Source organism: Selaginella moellendorffii, unplaced genomic scaffold (genome assembly GCF_000143415.4).
Source record: "Selaginella moellendorffii unplaced genomic scaffold, v1.0 SELMOscaffold_87, whole genome shotgun sequence".
Classification (NCBI taxonomy): Eukaryota; Viridiplantae; Streptophyta; class Lycopodiopsida; order Selaginellales; family Selaginellaceae; genus Selaginella; species Selaginella moellendorffii.
In genome coordinates, this window is record NW_003314348.1 from 752103 (window position 1) to 768105 (window position 16003).

At 50.2% G+C, this 16003-nt stretch overlaps 5 protein-coding genes and 1 pseudogene across 9 annotated transcripts; 3 read left to right on the plus strand and 3 right to left on the minus strand.

The window, feature by feature from the left end:
• Nucleotides 1-122: 122 nt before the first annotated feature.
• Nucleotides 123-8206, plus strand: LOC9636653. The gene is made up of 20 exons (XM_024662008.1): nucleotides 123-946; nucleotides 1004-1302; nucleotides 1355-1499; nucleotides 1555-1658; nucleotides 1709-1899; nucleotides 1946-2164; nucleotides 2215-2255; nucleotides 2308-2376; nucleotides 2429-2529; nucleotides 2579-2663; nucleotides 2712-2810; nucleotides 2866-2934; nucleotides 2995-3126; nucleotides 3195-3289; nucleotides 3353-3432; nucleotides 3559-4601; nucleotides 5301-5469; nucleotides 5543-5661; nucleotides 5733-5854; nucleotides 5921-8206. Exons 1-20 carry the CDS (start codon nucleotides 377-379, stop codon nucleotides 8007-8009), a joined length of 5841 nt encoding a protein of 1946 aa, XP_024517776.1. The 5' UTR covers nucleotides 123-376; the 3' UTR covers nucleotides 8010-8206.
• Nucleotides 3448-4694, plus strand: LOC9636300 (annotated as a pseudogene).
• Nucleotides 7868-9035, minus strand: LOC9636301. 3 transcript variants are annotated; one of them, XM_024662057.1, is made up of 6 exons: nucleotides 8863-9035; nucleotides 8684-8805; nucleotides 8518-8631; nucleotides 8362-8472; nucleotides 8186-8302; nucleotides 7868-8129 (listed from the first exon to the last, which is right to left on the minus strand). In XM_024662057.1, the coding sequence occupies exons 1-6, from the start codon at nucleotides 8999-9001 to the stop codon at nucleotides 8064-8066; spliced, it is 669 nt and encodes a 222-aa protein (XP_024517825.1). In that variant the 5' UTR covers nucleotides 9002-9035; the 3' UTR covers nucleotides 7868-8063. The 3 variants fall into 3 exon arrangements, with proteins under 3 accessions (XP_024517825.1, XP_024517824.1, XP_024517823.1); XM_024662056.1 differs by having other exon boundaries at nucleotides 7868-8302; nucleotides 8684-8802; XM_024662055.1 differs by having other exon boundaries at nucleotides 7868-8302.
• A 31-nt stretch (nucleotides 9036-9066) lies between these two features.
• Nucleotides 9067-10025, minus strand: LOC112341617 (pyruvoyl-dependent arginine decarboxylase AaxB-like). Its single transcript, XM_024662059.1, has 3 exons — nucleotides 9656-10025; nucleotides 9430-9605; nucleotides 9067-9368 (listed from the first exon to the last, which is right to left on the minus strand). The coding sequence occupies exons 1-3, from the start codon at nucleotides 9894-9896 to the stop codon at nucleotides 9108-9110; spliced, it is 678 nt and encodes a 225-aa protein (XP_024517827.1). The 5' UTR covers nucleotides 9897-10025; the 3' UTR covers nucleotides 9067-9107.
• A 104-nt stretch (nucleotides 10026-10129) lies between these two features.
• LOC112341610 (pentatricopeptide repeat-containing protein At4g02750-like) lies at nucleotides 10130-12010 on the minus strand. Its single transcript, XM_024662009.1, has one exon. It carries the CDS (start codon nucleotides 12008-12010, stop codon nucleotides 10130-10132), a length of 1881 nt encoding a protein of 626 aa, XP_024517777.1.
• Nucleotides 12011-12029: 19 nt separating this feature from the next.
• Nucleotides 12030-15964, plus strand: LOC9636654 (exocyst complex component SEC10b). 3 transcript variants are annotated; one of them, XM_002988208.2, is made up of 24 exons: nucleotides 12030-12162; nucleotides 12214-12411; nucleotides 12464-12538; nucleotides 12601-12702; nucleotides 12759-12809; nucleotides 12859-12964; nucleotides 13023-13148; nucleotides 13201-13292; nucleotides 13346-13544; nucleotides 13594-13670; nucleotides 13717-13815; nucleotides 13880-13970; nucleotides 14029-14114; nucleotides 14160-14333; nucleotides 14389-14442; nucleotides 14504-14632; nucleotides 14686-14778; nucleotides 14831-14977; nucleotides 15024-15121; nucleotides 15175-15259; nucleotides 15307-15365; nucleotides 15417-15515; nucleotides 15574-15660; nucleotides 15718-15933. In XM_002988208.2, the coding sequence occupies exons 1-24, from the start codon at nucleotides 12091-12093 to the stop codon at nucleotides 15788-15790; spliced, it is 2472 nt and encodes an 823-aa protein (XP_002988254.1). In that variant the 5' UTR covers nucleotides 12030-12090; the 3' UTR covers nucleotides 15791-15933. The 3 variants fall into 3 exon arrangements, with proteins under 3 accessions (XP_002988254.1, XP_024517816.1, XP_024517817.1); XM_024662048.1 differs by having other exon boundaries at nucleotides 15574-15964; XM_024662049.1 differs by having other exon boundaries at nucleotides 14029-14333; nucleotides 15718-15954.
• The last annotated feature ends 39 nt before the right edge of the window (nucleotides 15965-16003 follow it).

A 16003-nucleotide genomic window follows, 5' to 3' on the forward strand; every position in this document is an offset into this window, starting at 1 on the left:
CTGACGTGGCCCTAAACGGATATCCAGCTCAGCACGTCAGCGTTTTGCACGTTTCTTCCCGTCGGGCCCGTCAACTTGTCGCAAAAACAATTGTCTGAGGCTAGACCGGGAGAGATGCATGTACTGTCGTGGCCTGTGCCTCCACACCAAATTAGGGCTCCTCGAGCTCGCCTAGGGTTCTTCTTGGCGCTCCGCGGCTTGGAGAGCGGCGACATCGGTGTCAAGCGCCTCATCCAGCGCCCGCATTCTCAATAGCCGGTGAGTAGCTATCCGACGCGAATCTGCCGCTAGAACAGCGCATTCCAGACGAGAAATCCAATCCGGAAGGGGTATGCAACGATGCGGCTCCGCTTGAGCAGCGGCATCGATTCTCAGTATGCTGGGATCCTTCCGCAGATTTGAAGCCGGCAATGATGGCAGTGGCCGCTTTGGCGTCGGGATTCTTGGCAAGGCAGAGATTAGCGACGACGTAGTCGAACGAGCTCCCCTTTTAGGTGCTGTTGAGAGCGGGCGAGTCAGTGTAGAAGATCATGCCTCCTGGACTAGGAGATTCCAAGAAATCGCCATCTCCATTGGAGCTACCAATAGATCATCAGCTGATAGAGGAGGAACTTTGATCAGTGATTCAAGCCAGCAGCATGATGGGGGAAGGATACTTCCACTTCCTCGACAGTCGAGTGGAGGGAGCTTCACAGAGAGTCTTCGCTCGACTGACTTTCCACCACTCACGCTATCTCCGCCCCGGACACTCGACTCAAACGATTGTATATCGCTGGAGAAAGCTGGAGAACCGTGTGGAAGCTGGATGCAGCAGGCAGAAACGGGCTATAACTTACAAATGGCGCTAGTGCTTCGGATGATGGCTGATGTAGAGGAGATTCCATTCTCAACTCAAGTTCGTGTGGTTCCTCCAAATCCCGCCGTCTTCACGAGCCATAGATTCTGGGTAAGCTTCTCTCGAACTTTAAGTGATGTGATTCTTATAGTCCTTCGCTTGACTCAGGTTCACGGAAGTCTGGGATATAGCGATAGGATCGACGATGGTTTCTACTATGTGCATGGAATAGATCCATACGTGTGGGCGATGTGCACTGATGTGGATGACAAAGGGCGGATGCCAACTCTGGACGCTCTTCGTGCAGTCGACATTTCTCAGGTTTCGTTGGAAGCTGTTTACATCGATAGAAGCTGCGACTCTTCTCTGTGCGAACATGAGAAGGCCGCTGTCGCAATTGGCTATGAATGCAGCAATGCTTCCGAGCTGCCGGAACGCCTTGGGAAGTTTGTGAGTAACGTCATGGGGTAAGGATTAGTTTTCAAACATTCAGCGCAACGAAAGTGATTGTTTTTGCAGTGGCAAAGCATCAAATGGCGAAGGAGAACTTATCTCTCACTGGATAACGAGGAGTAGAAAGCTTAAGGATGCCTTGCATAGTGCCGTCATTCCCATTGGCACTGTCCGGATTGGACTTTGCTGGCACCGTGCCCTTCTCTACAAGGTTATTGCTCTAGAAGTTCTTTTTTTTTCTCTTCTGGAAATCTTTGCTCTTTCAGTTTTTGGCAGATAGCATAGGCCTACCTTGTCGAATTGCTCGTGGCTGTAAGTACTGCGGTCTGGACAAAGGAGCGTCTTGTCTGGTGCTTTGTGGCACAGAAAGGTTAAGAAGTCTTCCGATTCACATATTTTTGACGTTGCGTGTACATACAGGGAGTATTTTGTCGACTTGATTGGTTCTCCTGGAGAGCTACATGAATGGTCTTCGTTTCTCAATTCTTACTCGATACCAGTGACGTCACCGTTACGGCTTCCCGATTTTAGATCCTCGACTCTAACTGACGATGATCGAACTTGGAATATGGCTTCAGACTTCGAAGCATCTCAGATATCTGATAATCGAGGTAATACGCAAAATGAAAAACGTTATTCTCAGGCATGTTATAACAGATGGGAAAGTGGCATGTTCAGCGGACCAGTCTCATCTGTATAATAGCAGTTCCACCGGAAGTAGCAACAAAAATAGTAATGGCGATTTGCATTTCCTGGATCGTAATCAGCATGGTACCTTGCCTTCGCAACACGCTGAATCCTTTAGCCGAACTGACACTTTCAGCGAGTGGGAGATACCCTGGGAAGAACTTGTTTTGAAAGAACGACTAGGCGGAGGTAACCATTTACATTATGTTGATGGAACTGACATGCTCCTTTTCCTTCAGGGTCCTTTGGCACTGTGCACTTGGCAGATTGGCAAGGAACGGTACAAAAATTTCTATCCCATTGGATTGTTAGCTGAACTATGGTTGTTATAGGATGTCGCTGTTAAGATCCTGCTAGATCAAGATGCAACGCAAGAATTGCTGTCAGAGCTGACTAGGGAGGTGAGCATTTTTTATCTCTTTGGGACACCCTTCCAGTAACCAAACTTTACAGATTGTCATCTTACGAAGGCTACGCCATCCGAATATTGTTCTCTTTATGGGTGCCGTGACGAAATCTCCACATCTTTCGATTGTCACTGAGTATCTCCCCAGGTGGGTGGTGCAACTGGAATTATCTGGTCCTTATAATGTCACGATACAGGGGCGCGCTATTTCGACTACTGCATACTCCGAAGGCAAGGGAAATCTTGGACGAAAAGAGGCGGCTGCGCATGGCACTTGATGTGGTATGGCAAAAGTAATGATTGTCGTGTATCAATCCATGTTCTGTTCAGGCTAGAGGTGTAAATTATCTTCACAGAAGCAAGCCTGCGATTGTCCATCGTGATTTGAAGTCACCCAACCTTCTTGTGGACAAATATCTAACAGTGAAGGTTAGTGATGGCTGAAGTATCGCGAGAGTATTGACGTTTCGGTATGGAACTCCAGGTGTGCGATTTTGGTCTTTCAAGATTCAAGTCTAAAACGTTTCTGTCATCTCAGACTGGCGCTGGCACGGTAAAAGCTTGTGTTCGCTGGCGCCACTGATATGTTTCTCCTTTTTTGTGGAATCACCAGCCAGAATGGATGGCCCCGGAAGTGCTTCGTGACGAGCCTTCCAAGGAGAAGTCCGACGTGTACAGCTTTGGTGTTGTTCTATGGGAGCTTGTAACTCTACAAAAGCCTTGGACAGGACTCACTGCTATGCAGGTATGTGTTGTAGATAAAAAAAATTGTCTCTTTTCTTTCTTTGATCAAGACGAGCTATCTCTTTTCAGGTAGTAGCGGCCGTAGCGTTTAATGGCCGGAGGCTACAAATCCCCAGTAATGTGAACCCCAAGATGCGAGCTCTGATCGAGTCTTGCTGGGCAAAGTAAGCTCTCTTTCTCGCTGTTTTCTCGAAACTTTCTTCTCTTCACTACGTTTTTTGTTCCAGCGATCCAGAACTACGACCTTCGTTCGCCAGCATCATCGATGCACTCAAGAAATTCCAAGAGCCACTCTTCCTCGAAGAGAGTTAAATACAGGAGCTCTCTCTCTCTCTCTCTCTCTCTCTCTCTCTCTCCTCTTTTGTAAAGAAATGAAGCGCGAAATCTAGCGGCTTCGATTTTGCCACATTTCTTCTCCTTGATCGCATTTTAGGGCAAGTGGAGTCGGGGGCGATGGGCGATGGATGGTATGGCGGCACGCCGCCATGGCCGCAGCAGCAGCCGCCACCCTCGATGTTGGGTCCCCGGATGACCCCGGCATCGATCGCGCCGGTGCCCAAATCCTGCGCCATCGAGCGAATCCCTCTTCCCCACGCATTCCAGCGCCCCAGGAAGCGCATCACGTCTCCGGCGGACCTGGAGAAGCTCCACGCTTCGCCGGCGGGGCGCGAGTTCCTAGGGTTCGTGGTGGCGCTCAGCGAGGCGATCATCGGCCACAAGCTCTCGGATCCGTGCGTAGAATCCCCCGCGACGGCGGCGCTGGTGGAGATTTTGGGCACGATGAGCCGCTGGGTGGACGACATCCCGCCCGCGACCCAGGCGGTGAGGTATGGCAATCCGGCATACAGGGAGTGGCACGCGCGGCTCGAGCAGGAAAGCCCGGGCTTGATCGCATCGCTGATCCCTCCGGAATTGCTAGAACAGGGGAGAGGAGGGGGCTCCAGCAGCGGGATGGCTCCAGTGATCCAGGAGCTCTTCCCGTATCTGGAGGATAGCTTCGGGAACGCGACGAGGATCGACTATGGCACCGGGCACGAGGCGAATTTCGCGGCCTTCCTGCTGTGCCTGGCGAAGATCGGAGTGTTCTCGCGCGAGGACTACCAGGCGCTCGTCTCGCGCGTGTTCGTGCGCTACCTGGATCTCATGAGGAAGCTCCAGACCACGTACTGGATGGAGCCGGCGGGATCGCACGGGGTGTGGGGGCTGGACGACTACCACTTCTTGCCGTTCATCTTTGGCGCCGCGCAGCTCGTCAATCACAAGCACATGAGGCCCAAGTCGATCCACAACCAGGACATCCTGGACAACTTCTCGGGCGAGTTCTTGTACCTGGGCTGCGTGAGGTTTGTCAAGCAGGTGAAGAAGGGCCCCCTGGCGGAGCACTCGCCCATGATCGATGATATCAGCGGGGTGGCGAGCTGGGCTAAGGTTCACAGTGGGATGCTCAAGATGTACAGGGCGGAGGTGCTGGACAAGGTTCCCATTATGCAACACTTCCTGTTTGGATCGCTTATTGCTTTCGACTAAAATTAAAATGTTGTTTAAATCTTTAAAAAGACAAAAGGGAAACAGGAAAAAGATTAATAAACAATACTTAACCTACCCTAACACAAAAAGAATATTTCTAAATATTCTTAAACCCTAGTCAGATGTGTGTTACTTGGAGATTGTAGCATCATGGCAGGGGATTTGGTAACATGGACAATTGTTATAGAGGATATCAAAGATATCCTCCACCTTATCAAATGTTATTTTATAGTTAGCAAATATAGTAGAGGGGAATTTTGAAAGTAAAAATAGACCTGTCCAATGAGTGACTCAGCAGAGTGTATTTAATGACGTGTTTGACCGCGTGGCTTTTCCAAACTTGCCAAGTGGCCTGTCCTCTGCCGCCCGATTCTGAGGGATCCAGTAACTCGGTCTGCGTCGCAAGTTTCGCCGAAGCACGCCAGTTTTTGTCATGTTGGAAGGGAGAGAGGCCGCTCTACCAAATCAGGATCGTAGCAATCCGCCTTCCTGCGTAGTAGTAGCGGCGCCGCCGCCGGCCAATGGCTCTTAGATTCGCCGCTTGGAAGTCTAGCAGCTTTTGGATTGATGAGCCGTCGCAATGGCGCGGGGGTGTAGGGAATCCGCAATTGGGCTTTTGGGCATAGAGTTTGAGGAAGATTAAGCTAGGCCATGGATGATGGAGGAGGAGGAGGAGGATTAAAAGTAGCAGTGGGGATCAAGAGCAGCAAGCGCAGCATTGGAGCTCTGAGATGGGCTTTCGACAACGCCGTGAGTGCCGGAGATGAGATATATCTTGTGCACGTCCAGCATCCAATCCGATATGTTCCAACTCCAGGCAAGTTTGGACGCACAGTGGCCACTTTTTTTTTGCCCCCGAGTTTTATGGAGGTGTGTTGTCTTGTTTGTAGTGGGCAATCTCGCTGTTGCGCAGCTATCGCCGGAGAAAGTAGCTCAATACGCCAAGACAGTGCAGGACAAGATTAATGCATTTGTGGAGGTTTTCAAGAGCTTGTGCGACGCTCATCAGGTTTTTTTTTCCTTTTTGTTCTTCCCAAATTCGTTTGCATGCAAGCTTGGATTTTTACGTTCTTGTTCCAGATCAAACCAAACTACGTCCAAGTCGAGAATGATTCCGTCCAAAAGGGCCTTTTGAAGTCCATCCATGCACTGGAAATCCAAAAGCTTGTTCTAGGAAGCGCTGGACGCACTGGCCTCACACGGTAAAAAAAATGTAGAACAAACCTTCGCAAAACTTACAGGATCGTGTTCTTCTTCTCCTCCTCCAGGAAGCTCTCTGGCCCAGGAACCGGAGAATACGTCGCCGCTCGAGCGCCAAGCTTTTGCTCCGTCTGTGTGATCGCCAAGGACAAGCTCCTCCCGATCAAAGCTCTGGACGATTCCCGGTCGATCTCGTCCGCCTCTTCGCGAACCTCCGACTCGGAGCGATCGTCGAGCTCGTCCTCCCAAGGTAGCGTTTTGCCTTCGTTCTTGCGGAAGCGTAGAGCGAGAAACGTGTCTTTGGATCTAGCAGACTTGGACTCTCATCCGCCTGCCCGTTTGCATGGTTTGCCAGAAGGCCTTGGACAGATGTGGAACGTCGGCTTCCTCTCGCGCTTTCTCTCCTCCGGATCCCCCACCACCCGGCAGCAAGCTGTTCTAGCGTCCAGTCCTCCTCCGGAGAATGCTCCGCTCGACGAGATAAGTGGCGCCCGGGTCTTTGCTTCTCCGTTTCGTGATCGAACAGGCGCGTCCTCGGAAGAGATTGAGATTGTGGAGCTCGGTGACGGTGCTGCTAGTGGAAGGATGGCGCTGATCAGCCACAAGTTGGGAGGAAGCAGCAAGTCTGGGAGTAGGAGTTCTTCCAGTTCCGGTCCCAAGTCGGTGGTGAATGGGGGAGCTTTAACAAAGCTTGGCAGGTCCGAGAGCTCGTGCAGTTCTGGTATCGAATCATCTGGAACGGAAGATTACAGGCCATTACATGATAAAGTCACAGTTACCTCGAAGGCCGCTCTTGATGTCGAAGAAAAAGAAACGATGTCCAGGGACATGGCGAAGCTCGAAGTTGATAGCTCCAGCACTGCCGACCGAGAGGATGACTCCCTTGAAGGACCTTCCATGCCAGCTCCGCGAACACGGAGGAAATCCCTCCAAGAACTGTCGCTGCTGTCTCAAAGGACGTTCAAGGAGTACGAGTACGCCGAACTCGAGGCAGCCACCAAGAACTTTTCTTTGGATCTCAAACTGGGAGAAGGAGGCTACGGCCTCGTCTTCAAAGGAAAGCTCCATGGCAGAGACGTAGCCATCAAAGTGTTGAAGAAGGAAGGCTTCCAAAGGACGCAGGAATTCCAGCACGAGGTGGAGCTGCTGGGGAGGATTCAACATCCACACATGGTGGTTCTGCTCGGTTGCTGCTCCCACAGAGGCTGTCTCGTCTACGAGTTCATGGCAAACGGGAGTCTGGATGACATGCTCTTCTGTAAGAACGGAACTCCCCCACTGCCGTGGTATGCGAGGTTTCGAATAGCAGCCGAGGTAGCATCAGCGTTGTACTTCCTTCACAACCTCGGACCAGAGCCAGTAGTTCACAGGGACCTGAAGCCAGCAAACATTCTTCTCGACCATAACAACGTGAGCAAAGTTGGCGACGTCGGTCTCGCAAAGCTGGTTCCAGAAAGACTGGCCGCAATCAACAGTACGTACTTCAGGGACACCACACCTGTCGGAACCTTCGCTTATATCGACCCGGAGTACCAGAGAACCGGGCTGTTCGGTCCAAAGTCGGATGTCTACGCGCTTGGAATTGTTATCCTCCAGCTGCTAACGGGAAGGGGACCTGTTGGAGTTCATGCCATCGTTGAAGAAGCTATAGAGTGTGGGAACTTTAGCAGTGTCCTGGACCCGAGTGCTGGAGATTGGCCGGTTGGAAAAGCCGAAGAAGTTGCCTGCTTGGCTCTGCAGTGTGCTGAGATGAGGCGGCGGCAAAGACCGATGCTCGAGACTGTTCTTCCGATGCTGGATGGTGCCAGGAACTATGCCGAGAATTGTGCTGCGATACATGCCACCAACAGAGCTCTCGCCGGGGATCCGAAAGCCGTGCCACCGTCCATCTTCCTGTGTCCCATTTTTCGGGTAAAGCTTGCTTTCTTTCCCGGATCGTCTGCTGATATTTCCGTTTTGTATTCTTGGCAGGAAGTAATGCAGGAGCCTGTGGTGGCCGCTGATGGATACACATACGAGTACGAAGCGATTAGGCAGTGGTTTCAAGCTCACGATACATCACCTTTGACAAATCTGAGGCTGGAGCACAAGCAACTCACGCCCCACCATGCTTTGAATAAGCTGATTACTGAGTGGAAGACGAGGGCCAAGGTCTAGAGCCGTGACGTTCTTTCCTAAGGACGATCCCGTTTTGTGAAGGTATGTACAAATTCATGCGTAGTCTCCTAGTCGAGCACCGGCTACCATCCAGCAGTCTTTATAAGGACCATTGACGACCTGCGATGGTTATATTCATTTGTTAAGAAATGAGACATCAATCCAAAGAGCATTACTCGTTGCAGAGAAAACGTGAATGCCGCTGTCCTTGTCTCTCCGGATGTTGTCTTGAATCTCACTTCAATAGCTTGAACAGCTCTTCTCTCACCTCGAAACACCATAGGAGAAAGCACCTGACATTCAAGTTCCACAGAAGTAAAGAATTATAAACGACATAATAAAAGGATTTTACCTTCCAGTCGAGGCAATTCACCATTGTGACATAGCTGGAGTACTTGAAAGACTCTATAAACTCTTGACAAGTCAGTACCCTTGCTGAGGCATCCCAAGCTCTAGCTCTTGGCTGGAAAGAATTTTGAGAACTTGTCATAGACAGCACGAACTCTACCTTGTCATCCGGAATTTCGTCGTATTGATAAGGCAATGGCCTCATCGCGAAATCGAAAGCCGTCTTGATCCCACTGTCTTCCTCAGGCCAGTCATTCCGCATCAACGCATCCATCTAGAACCTCCCATTCATCGCAAATTTCGTGAGCAGAGAAAGGCGGCAGCACCTGAGCTTTCACCACGGTACTTGGCGGCATCAGCGGCGTCGGCTTGCGATTCTCCAGCGGCCACGAATGGCCCGACGTGTTCACGAAGCGCATGAAATCGGACGCCAGATTGTCCTTCCCTGCTGTGCGCGCCATCGAAAATGCCCTGAGAAAGGAAATACCAATCCGATCAATCTTACCAGGCATTGCGAGCGCCAGAACGACGGGATTTCGACGAGTTCCTGCCGAAATATCCACCCGGTGCCTGAGAACCGATGGAGCTCGTGGAAATCCCGTGGAGAGAGACGCAAGCGCGCCATCGCCAAGAGCTCTCCCCATATCCACAAGAGATGGGACAAATAGGGTTTATGGTATGAGTTCCTATAGTTGGAAAGTATCGTTAGAGCCCTAAAAACAGAGGGTTTACTATACTCGGAAAGTGCCGTTATGACATGTTTACGAAAACAGGTTCCACGTAAGTGACAAAGCATATGGCCGCTAGGGCAGTCCCAAAGCCTTGTTCTACCTCGCTCTCTTGGATCATGAAATCCTCTTCGAAAACTTCGTAGTCCTCTTGATCGAATCGCCGCTTGAAAATGCCCTCCAGATCCTTCTGAAGGATTCTCCTGGCCTCCGATTCTCTGGCGTGGCCACTGTATTCCGCCGCATAGCCACCGATCACTGCGTTGTCTCGCTTTCTTCGAATCTGTGGATCCAAAGTTTTCAATGGGATCGAAGTTCCTGGAGAAAGGAGAGTGATTTCTTGCCTGAATTCGGGCAACTCCAGCCGTGATTCTGTCTCCCTTGACACCATTCATACTCGCCATGATCGCTTCCATCACCGCTCCATGCCGGAAGAATGGCTTTGCTTCATGGAACTCGATCTTGGAGGATTCCGGAGGGATCACTGATGAGTACTGCGTGATGTTGAAATCCATGATCCCTGGAAGAACGCGTGTAAGCAACAATCCAATCGAAAGAGGGAAAGCATACCAGCCGATTCCAACGCTAGATCATACGATCCAGTCTCCCAGGGATCGGCGCCATCGCCAGCATCAGTCTGGCCAAAGCCCTTCACCATGAAGTAATGCTTGGGAATCCGCGAGCCAAACAAAACCCCGTGCCCGCCGGCGACCAGCTCCATGAAATTCAGCTTCATCGCCTCCTCCCTCGAATGCGCGTGCCGCAATCCCAAGTTCTTGGGCAGCGGCTGGACATTGTGCTTGGAATCCATCGATTCCAGCCCCTGCTGCGCCAACAATTCACACACAAATCTCCTCGCAGAAGAATCTGCAAGAGAGAAAGCAAATCGATCGATCCAACCTCGCGGAAGAATCAACAAGAGCAAGGCAAATCAATCGATCCCAAAACCCCCAAACGTTCCTCGTTTAAATAATCTCTCTCCCTCTCTCTCTCCAACAAGTGTCCACTGGACAACAGGAGCCACGTGTCAAACAATGCGCTGAGTCAGCAACCATCAATGGAGTGAATATTCGTGTTAGCCAGGAGGACATATGCCGCGCCATCGTCTGGATGGAGATCTAAAGCTCCAATCGCTGCCCTAGCGCCGCGCTCGCGATCGCGGTAGCTCCGGGAAGCGCCCAGCAAGCATCGCCACTCCAGGACATTGGGAACAAAGGGCATGCTCGCGATCAGCTCCTCGGCCTCGTCTAGATGCCCAGCGCGGCACAGCAGATCGACAACGCAGGTGTAATGCGGCTTCCTCGCGCCCAGATTGAAATCCATCGCCATCGACACGAAGATCGATCGGCACAGCGCGAGCTTCCCGGCGTGGACGCAAGCCAGCAGCGCGAACGAGAAGCAAATCTCGTCGGGGCGGACGAGCGCTTTCATCGCATCGAAGCTCTCTAGGGTTTGAGCGTAGTGGCCGTTCTGGGCGTGGACGACGACGATCGCTGCCCACGCGATCGTGTCGGGCTCTGGTATTCGATCGAAAGTCCGCTTCGCGAGGTCGAGGTCGCCGCTCTGCGCATAGCCGACGAGCATCGCCGTCCAGGAGACGACGCTTCGCTCCGGCATGGAATCCAGGAGAGCTTTGCTCGTTTCTATTTGCCCTAATTGGGCATTTGCAGCAATAAGAGTGTTCCAAGAGATTAAATTGTGCTGTGGCATTGTGAGAAAGATCCAGTGGGCGTTCTCTACTTGACAACTTTGTGAATATGCTGCTAGCATGGCGTTCCACGACACTAGGTTTTTCATGGGCATGAAATCAAACAAGTGTTTAGCCTTTACCAAATGCCCGTTTTGGGCATATGCTGAGATCATGGCTGTGGAGCTAATAACATTCTTCTCCGGAAGAGATTCATAGAGATTCTCGGCATTTTCTAGGTCATCGTCTTGGGAGTAGGCAGTTATCATAGCGGTGGCAGAGACTAGGTTTTGCTCCGGCATTCGATCGAAGAGTCGCTGGCACTCGCCACGATGCCCGCTCTGGGCGTATGATACGAGCATCGCATTCCAGGAAATTAGGGTTCTATGTGGCATTCGAGCAAATATTTCCGAGGCCTCGGCCAGATTCCCGCTCTGGCCGTAGGCAACGATCATCGCGGTCTGGGAGATCACGTCGTGCTCCGGCATGGAATCGAAGGCGTCCTTGGCCAGATCGAGCTTTCCCTCGTTCGCGTAGCCCGAGAGCATCGCATTCCACGAGACGAGGTTTCTTTCTTCCATGGCGTCAAATATTTGCTTCGCCCTCTCGATCTGGCCGTTCTGCGCGTAGGCCGCGAGAATCGCTGTCCTGGAGATGAGATTCGGCTCTGGAATGCTGTCGAAGAGCTGGATCGCTTGCGCCAGATCTCCCTCCTGCGAGAATTCGGCCAGGAGTGCCGTTGTTGACACCGAATCCCACTCCGGCATTTCATCAAAGAGCTGCTTGGCTCGATCCAGACGAGCGTTCTGAGCCAGCGTCGCGACCACCGCCGTCCACGACACGAGATCTCTCAGCGGCATCGCGTCGAAAATTCTCATTGCCTCCTCCGGATTGCCGTCCCTCCCGATCGCGGTGATGAGCGTGTTCCACGACACAACGTTCTTGGAGGGGAATCTCGAGAAGAAAGCCCTGGCGTCGTCGATCCGGCCGTGGTGCGCGTAGGCCGCGAGCATCGCGTTCCAGGCAGCGAGATTCCGGAGGGGCATTTCGTCGAAGAGATTCTTGGCACTGACGACATCGCCCATCCGGGCGTAAGCCGTGATCATGAACACCCATGAGAATGAGTCCTTGATCTGGATTCGATCGAAGACCCGTCGCGCCTGGTGGAGATCTCCCCTCTTTCCCAGCAGCTCGATCAGCTTATTGCTCGCGAAGGTGTCGTGGGAACTATTGCTCATCTATGAATTAGGGTTCCTCATTTTGTGTAAACAGGGGGGACCCTAGGCCTGGCGCCCAGCTAAGATTGGATCGATCGACAATGCCGTCCGCCAGTGGCGGCAAGAGATCTGCTGCGAAATCTGGAGTCTCGTTGTCTATCAAAGACTTCCAGGTACGCTGGATTGGATTGTAGGCTTTGTTGAGCGACTTGGATCTAATCCAGGGGGACTTCTCCTTCGATGCGTTCTTCAACAATCTCGTCGGCGACATACTGAAAGTGGAAGACGGTGAAAAGCCGCCGCCTCAAGAGGATGCTGCTTCGAATGGCCAGAAGCTCGTGAAGCCTGCGTTTGCCGAGGCAAATGCGCTGCTTGCTCGATTTAAGGAGGCGCGAAAGCAGCTCCTTGAGCTTGGACTCCAGGTGATTCATGTCGTAAGAGACGCTTTGATCTAACAAGTTATTTTGAATGTAGGCGGATGCGCAGCTTGAGAAAGTGAAGAAAGAAGTAAGCGCGGAGGATATCAGGCATAGAACAAAGCTCTCCGAGGTGAGTGTTTGCGTGGTCTAATCTTATTTTCCCGTTCTCAATCCACTCTCGTTTTCTGGTAGCTCGAAAAAGGAGTTCATGGCCTGTTTGATAGCTTCAGTAAGCTGGATAATCGGATTTCGGGTGTTGGACAAACGGCAGCACGAATTGGTGACCACTTGCAGGTTGAGTCTTTCGGCCCTTCAGTCGAGTGAATTTGATGTGTAAATTGTTGTTCCAGAGTGCAGATGCACAACGGGAGACGGCTACTCAGACAATTGAGCTGATAAAAGTGCGTGAATTTTGTGGTCATTACAATCGTGTGATGTTCTTCTCTACAGTACTTGATGGAGTTCAATACAAAGTCCGGTGACTTGATGGGACTGTCTCCACTCTTCTCAGACGACAACCGTGTTGCTGAGGCGGCAGCTATAGCTCAAAAACTTCGTAAGTATTTCATTAAGCTCTAGTCATCGTTTTTATAATGAGATTTTTTTTGTATTAGGTGCTCTCGCCGAAGAAGACATTGGAGGAACTGGCTCTGGTGCCACGGGCACCACCGTCAAAGGGACTGCAAATGCGAACCCCGGCCTAGAAGTTGCCGTGGCAAACCTTCAGGAGTATTGTAATGGTATGCCTTTCATATTTCTTGGAAATAATTCTTACTTTGCTCCATATTTTAGAACTTGAGAACCGCCTTCTTGATCGGTTTGACGCTGCCTCGCAGAAGAAGGAGCTATCTACCATGGGCGAATGTGCAAAAATATTGTCGCAGGTTCGTTATTTTTCTTTTTCCTGATGTCGTTTTCAATCGTTTTTTATCTGTAGTTTAATAGAGGCGCCAGAGCAATGCAACGCTATGTTGCCTCGCGTCCTATGTTTTTAGATGTCGAGGTAATGAATGAAGACACAAGAACTGTGCTTGGGGATCAAACCACAGACACTGCAGCGCCTGGGTCGCCACAACCTGTTGCAGATACGGCAACAATAATTCGTGGGTTGGGAAAGCTTTACAAGGAAATTACAGGTATATAACTTTTCCTTCTAAAATGTTTTTATTTATGTGTTCCTCTTAGATACGGTTCGGAGAGAATCTGCAACGGTCTCTGCTGTTTTCCCATCGCCGGATGCAGTCATGTCAATCCTTGTACAGGTAAGTGTTTTGTTCTTCTGGAGAGATAGCAATTGAAGTTGTGCAGAGAGTTATGGAGCAAAGAGTATTTGCTATCCTAGATAAGCTCCTTGTCAAACCCAACCTTGCAAGTACGGCTCTGATAGAAGAGGGCGGCCTTCTTCAGGTAAGGTAATTAAATATACTTTATACGTCGTTATTGTGTTTTGATGTGTTACGTTGTTCCATAGCATCTGAAACTGTTGGCGGCCACTTATGAAAAGACTCAAGCTTTTGCAAAAGATCTTCGGGCTCTAGGTTGTGGCGAGCTGGACGTTGAAGGTACGGCTCATTAAGGCTCATGCTTCAGAACTTGTGTTTAATGACTCTACTGTTGCAGTTCTTGCGGAATCTCTCTTCACTAGTCATAGGGATGACTATATCGAACTTGAACAGGCATCGCTTTCTCAAATGTTTGAAGCGAAGGTAATCATTTATTTTATATCTCCGCCATTATATAAGTTTCAACAGATGGCCGAGGTCAGGGCAGCGTTACCTCCACCTCCAGACATTGGTCCTCGTGGAAGCAAAATGGCTGCTTTTCAAAACTTTTCGCAACCATCTTTGACAACTGAAGTTGTAACTGAATTTGTGCGTTGGAACGAAGAAGCTGTTCTTCGGTGCAGCCTGCTAACGGGAGCTCAGGTTTAAGGTTTCCTCCCTATGTGGATGGTTTATTGAATTATTTTCCTTACATCAGCCTGGATCTCTAGCATCGAACGTGAGAGCGATTTTTACGTGCCTACTGGAGCAAGTAAGCCTGTGAAGCTACAGTTTACGTGCCTTGAGTCTTGACTTATCAATGTTATTTGTAGGTAAATCACTATATTACTGCGGCCTTAGAACGTGGTCAAGACGCTCTCCGAGAAGCCGCAGCATTGAGAGAACGTTTCGCTATTGGAACTGCAGTTAGCCGTCGGGTTGCAGCTGCTGCTGCTTCAGCGGTTAGTTCTTCCAGTATTTCTCGTTTCTTTTTTATTTACATCATCATGTTTAGGCCGAGGCTGCTGCAAACGCCGGTGAGATTAGTGTCAGCTCTTTCATGACCACCGTGCAAAGGGCTACGACTAATGTCGCCATTGTTCAGCAGGTATGTGCGGCTTACACATTTATGCTCGAAACTACGATGCGTGCCTTTGCAGTATTTTGTGAACACGATCGCTCGGATTCTTCTTCCGGTCGATGGGGCACATGCCGCGTGCTGTGAGGAAATAGCAACATCCATGTCACATGCTGAGGATGCTGTATTGAAGGGCTTGCAGCTTTGTATGGACTCCATGATAGCTGAGGTATGCTTCGTTTGTTGAAAACTCCACTTAGTACGTTTCCTTGAAGGCGGAACGCCTACTGGCTTTGGAACAAAAAGTGCATGATTATCAGCCTTCGGATGATGGAAGTCTACCGGACCATCGGCCGACTAACGCCTGCACACGGTAACCCTTCTTCTCCAAATTCATAGTACTGGATTAAGTGCGTGTCGCTGCAGAGTGGTAGCGTTCTTGTCTCGGATGCTGGATTCCACCAACACAGCTTTGGATGTTTCGAACAGACAAGTCTTTGTGACTGAGCTGGTATGGTTCTCTACTCATTTTCATACACGCATAACACGACATTTCAGGGATGCCGTCTATACAAATCGCTTATCACTCACTGGCAAAGGTTCACATTTAGTCCAAGGTGAAACAAGTAAATTTTCAACATCTCGGTTCTCATTTTGCCATGTTACAGTGGCGGCCTCAGATTGAAACGTGACGTTACCGAGTTTGCTGAGTTCGTTCGCAGTTTCAAGGCTCCCACAGTAGACGAGAAGTTTGAACTCTTGGGAACGTAAGTTTTGACGTTTCTGATATGTTTGTTTTTATTTCAGATTGTATCCCTTTTCCAGGATGGTTAACATTTTCATCGTCGCACCGGAGAGCCTGAAAACACTAGTTGACGGGAGTTTGCGCAACGCTAGCAAGGATGCGATTCGGTATTTAAATACCTCTGTGCTTTTTGTGCGTATCATTTCTTTCCAAATTTCCTGCAGATTCATACAACTTCGAGAAGATTATAAGTCCGCGAAGCTATCTAACATTGTTAACCAGCTTGCAATCAGTTGATCATCTCAAAGAGTGGCTTTGACTTGAAGGTTTTTGTAGCTGTGCTTTCAACTTCATATGATCGAGCTGGCTTTATTGGTTTGCCACTAGCTTTCTGTAACAGAGTTGAGATATTTCTTTTGGTATCGAACAAGTCTTATCAATGAAATCTTACCAACAAGCAAGTAGACTGAAGATGCTTTTTCACCTTCCGCTATTCCTGGGAAGATGATA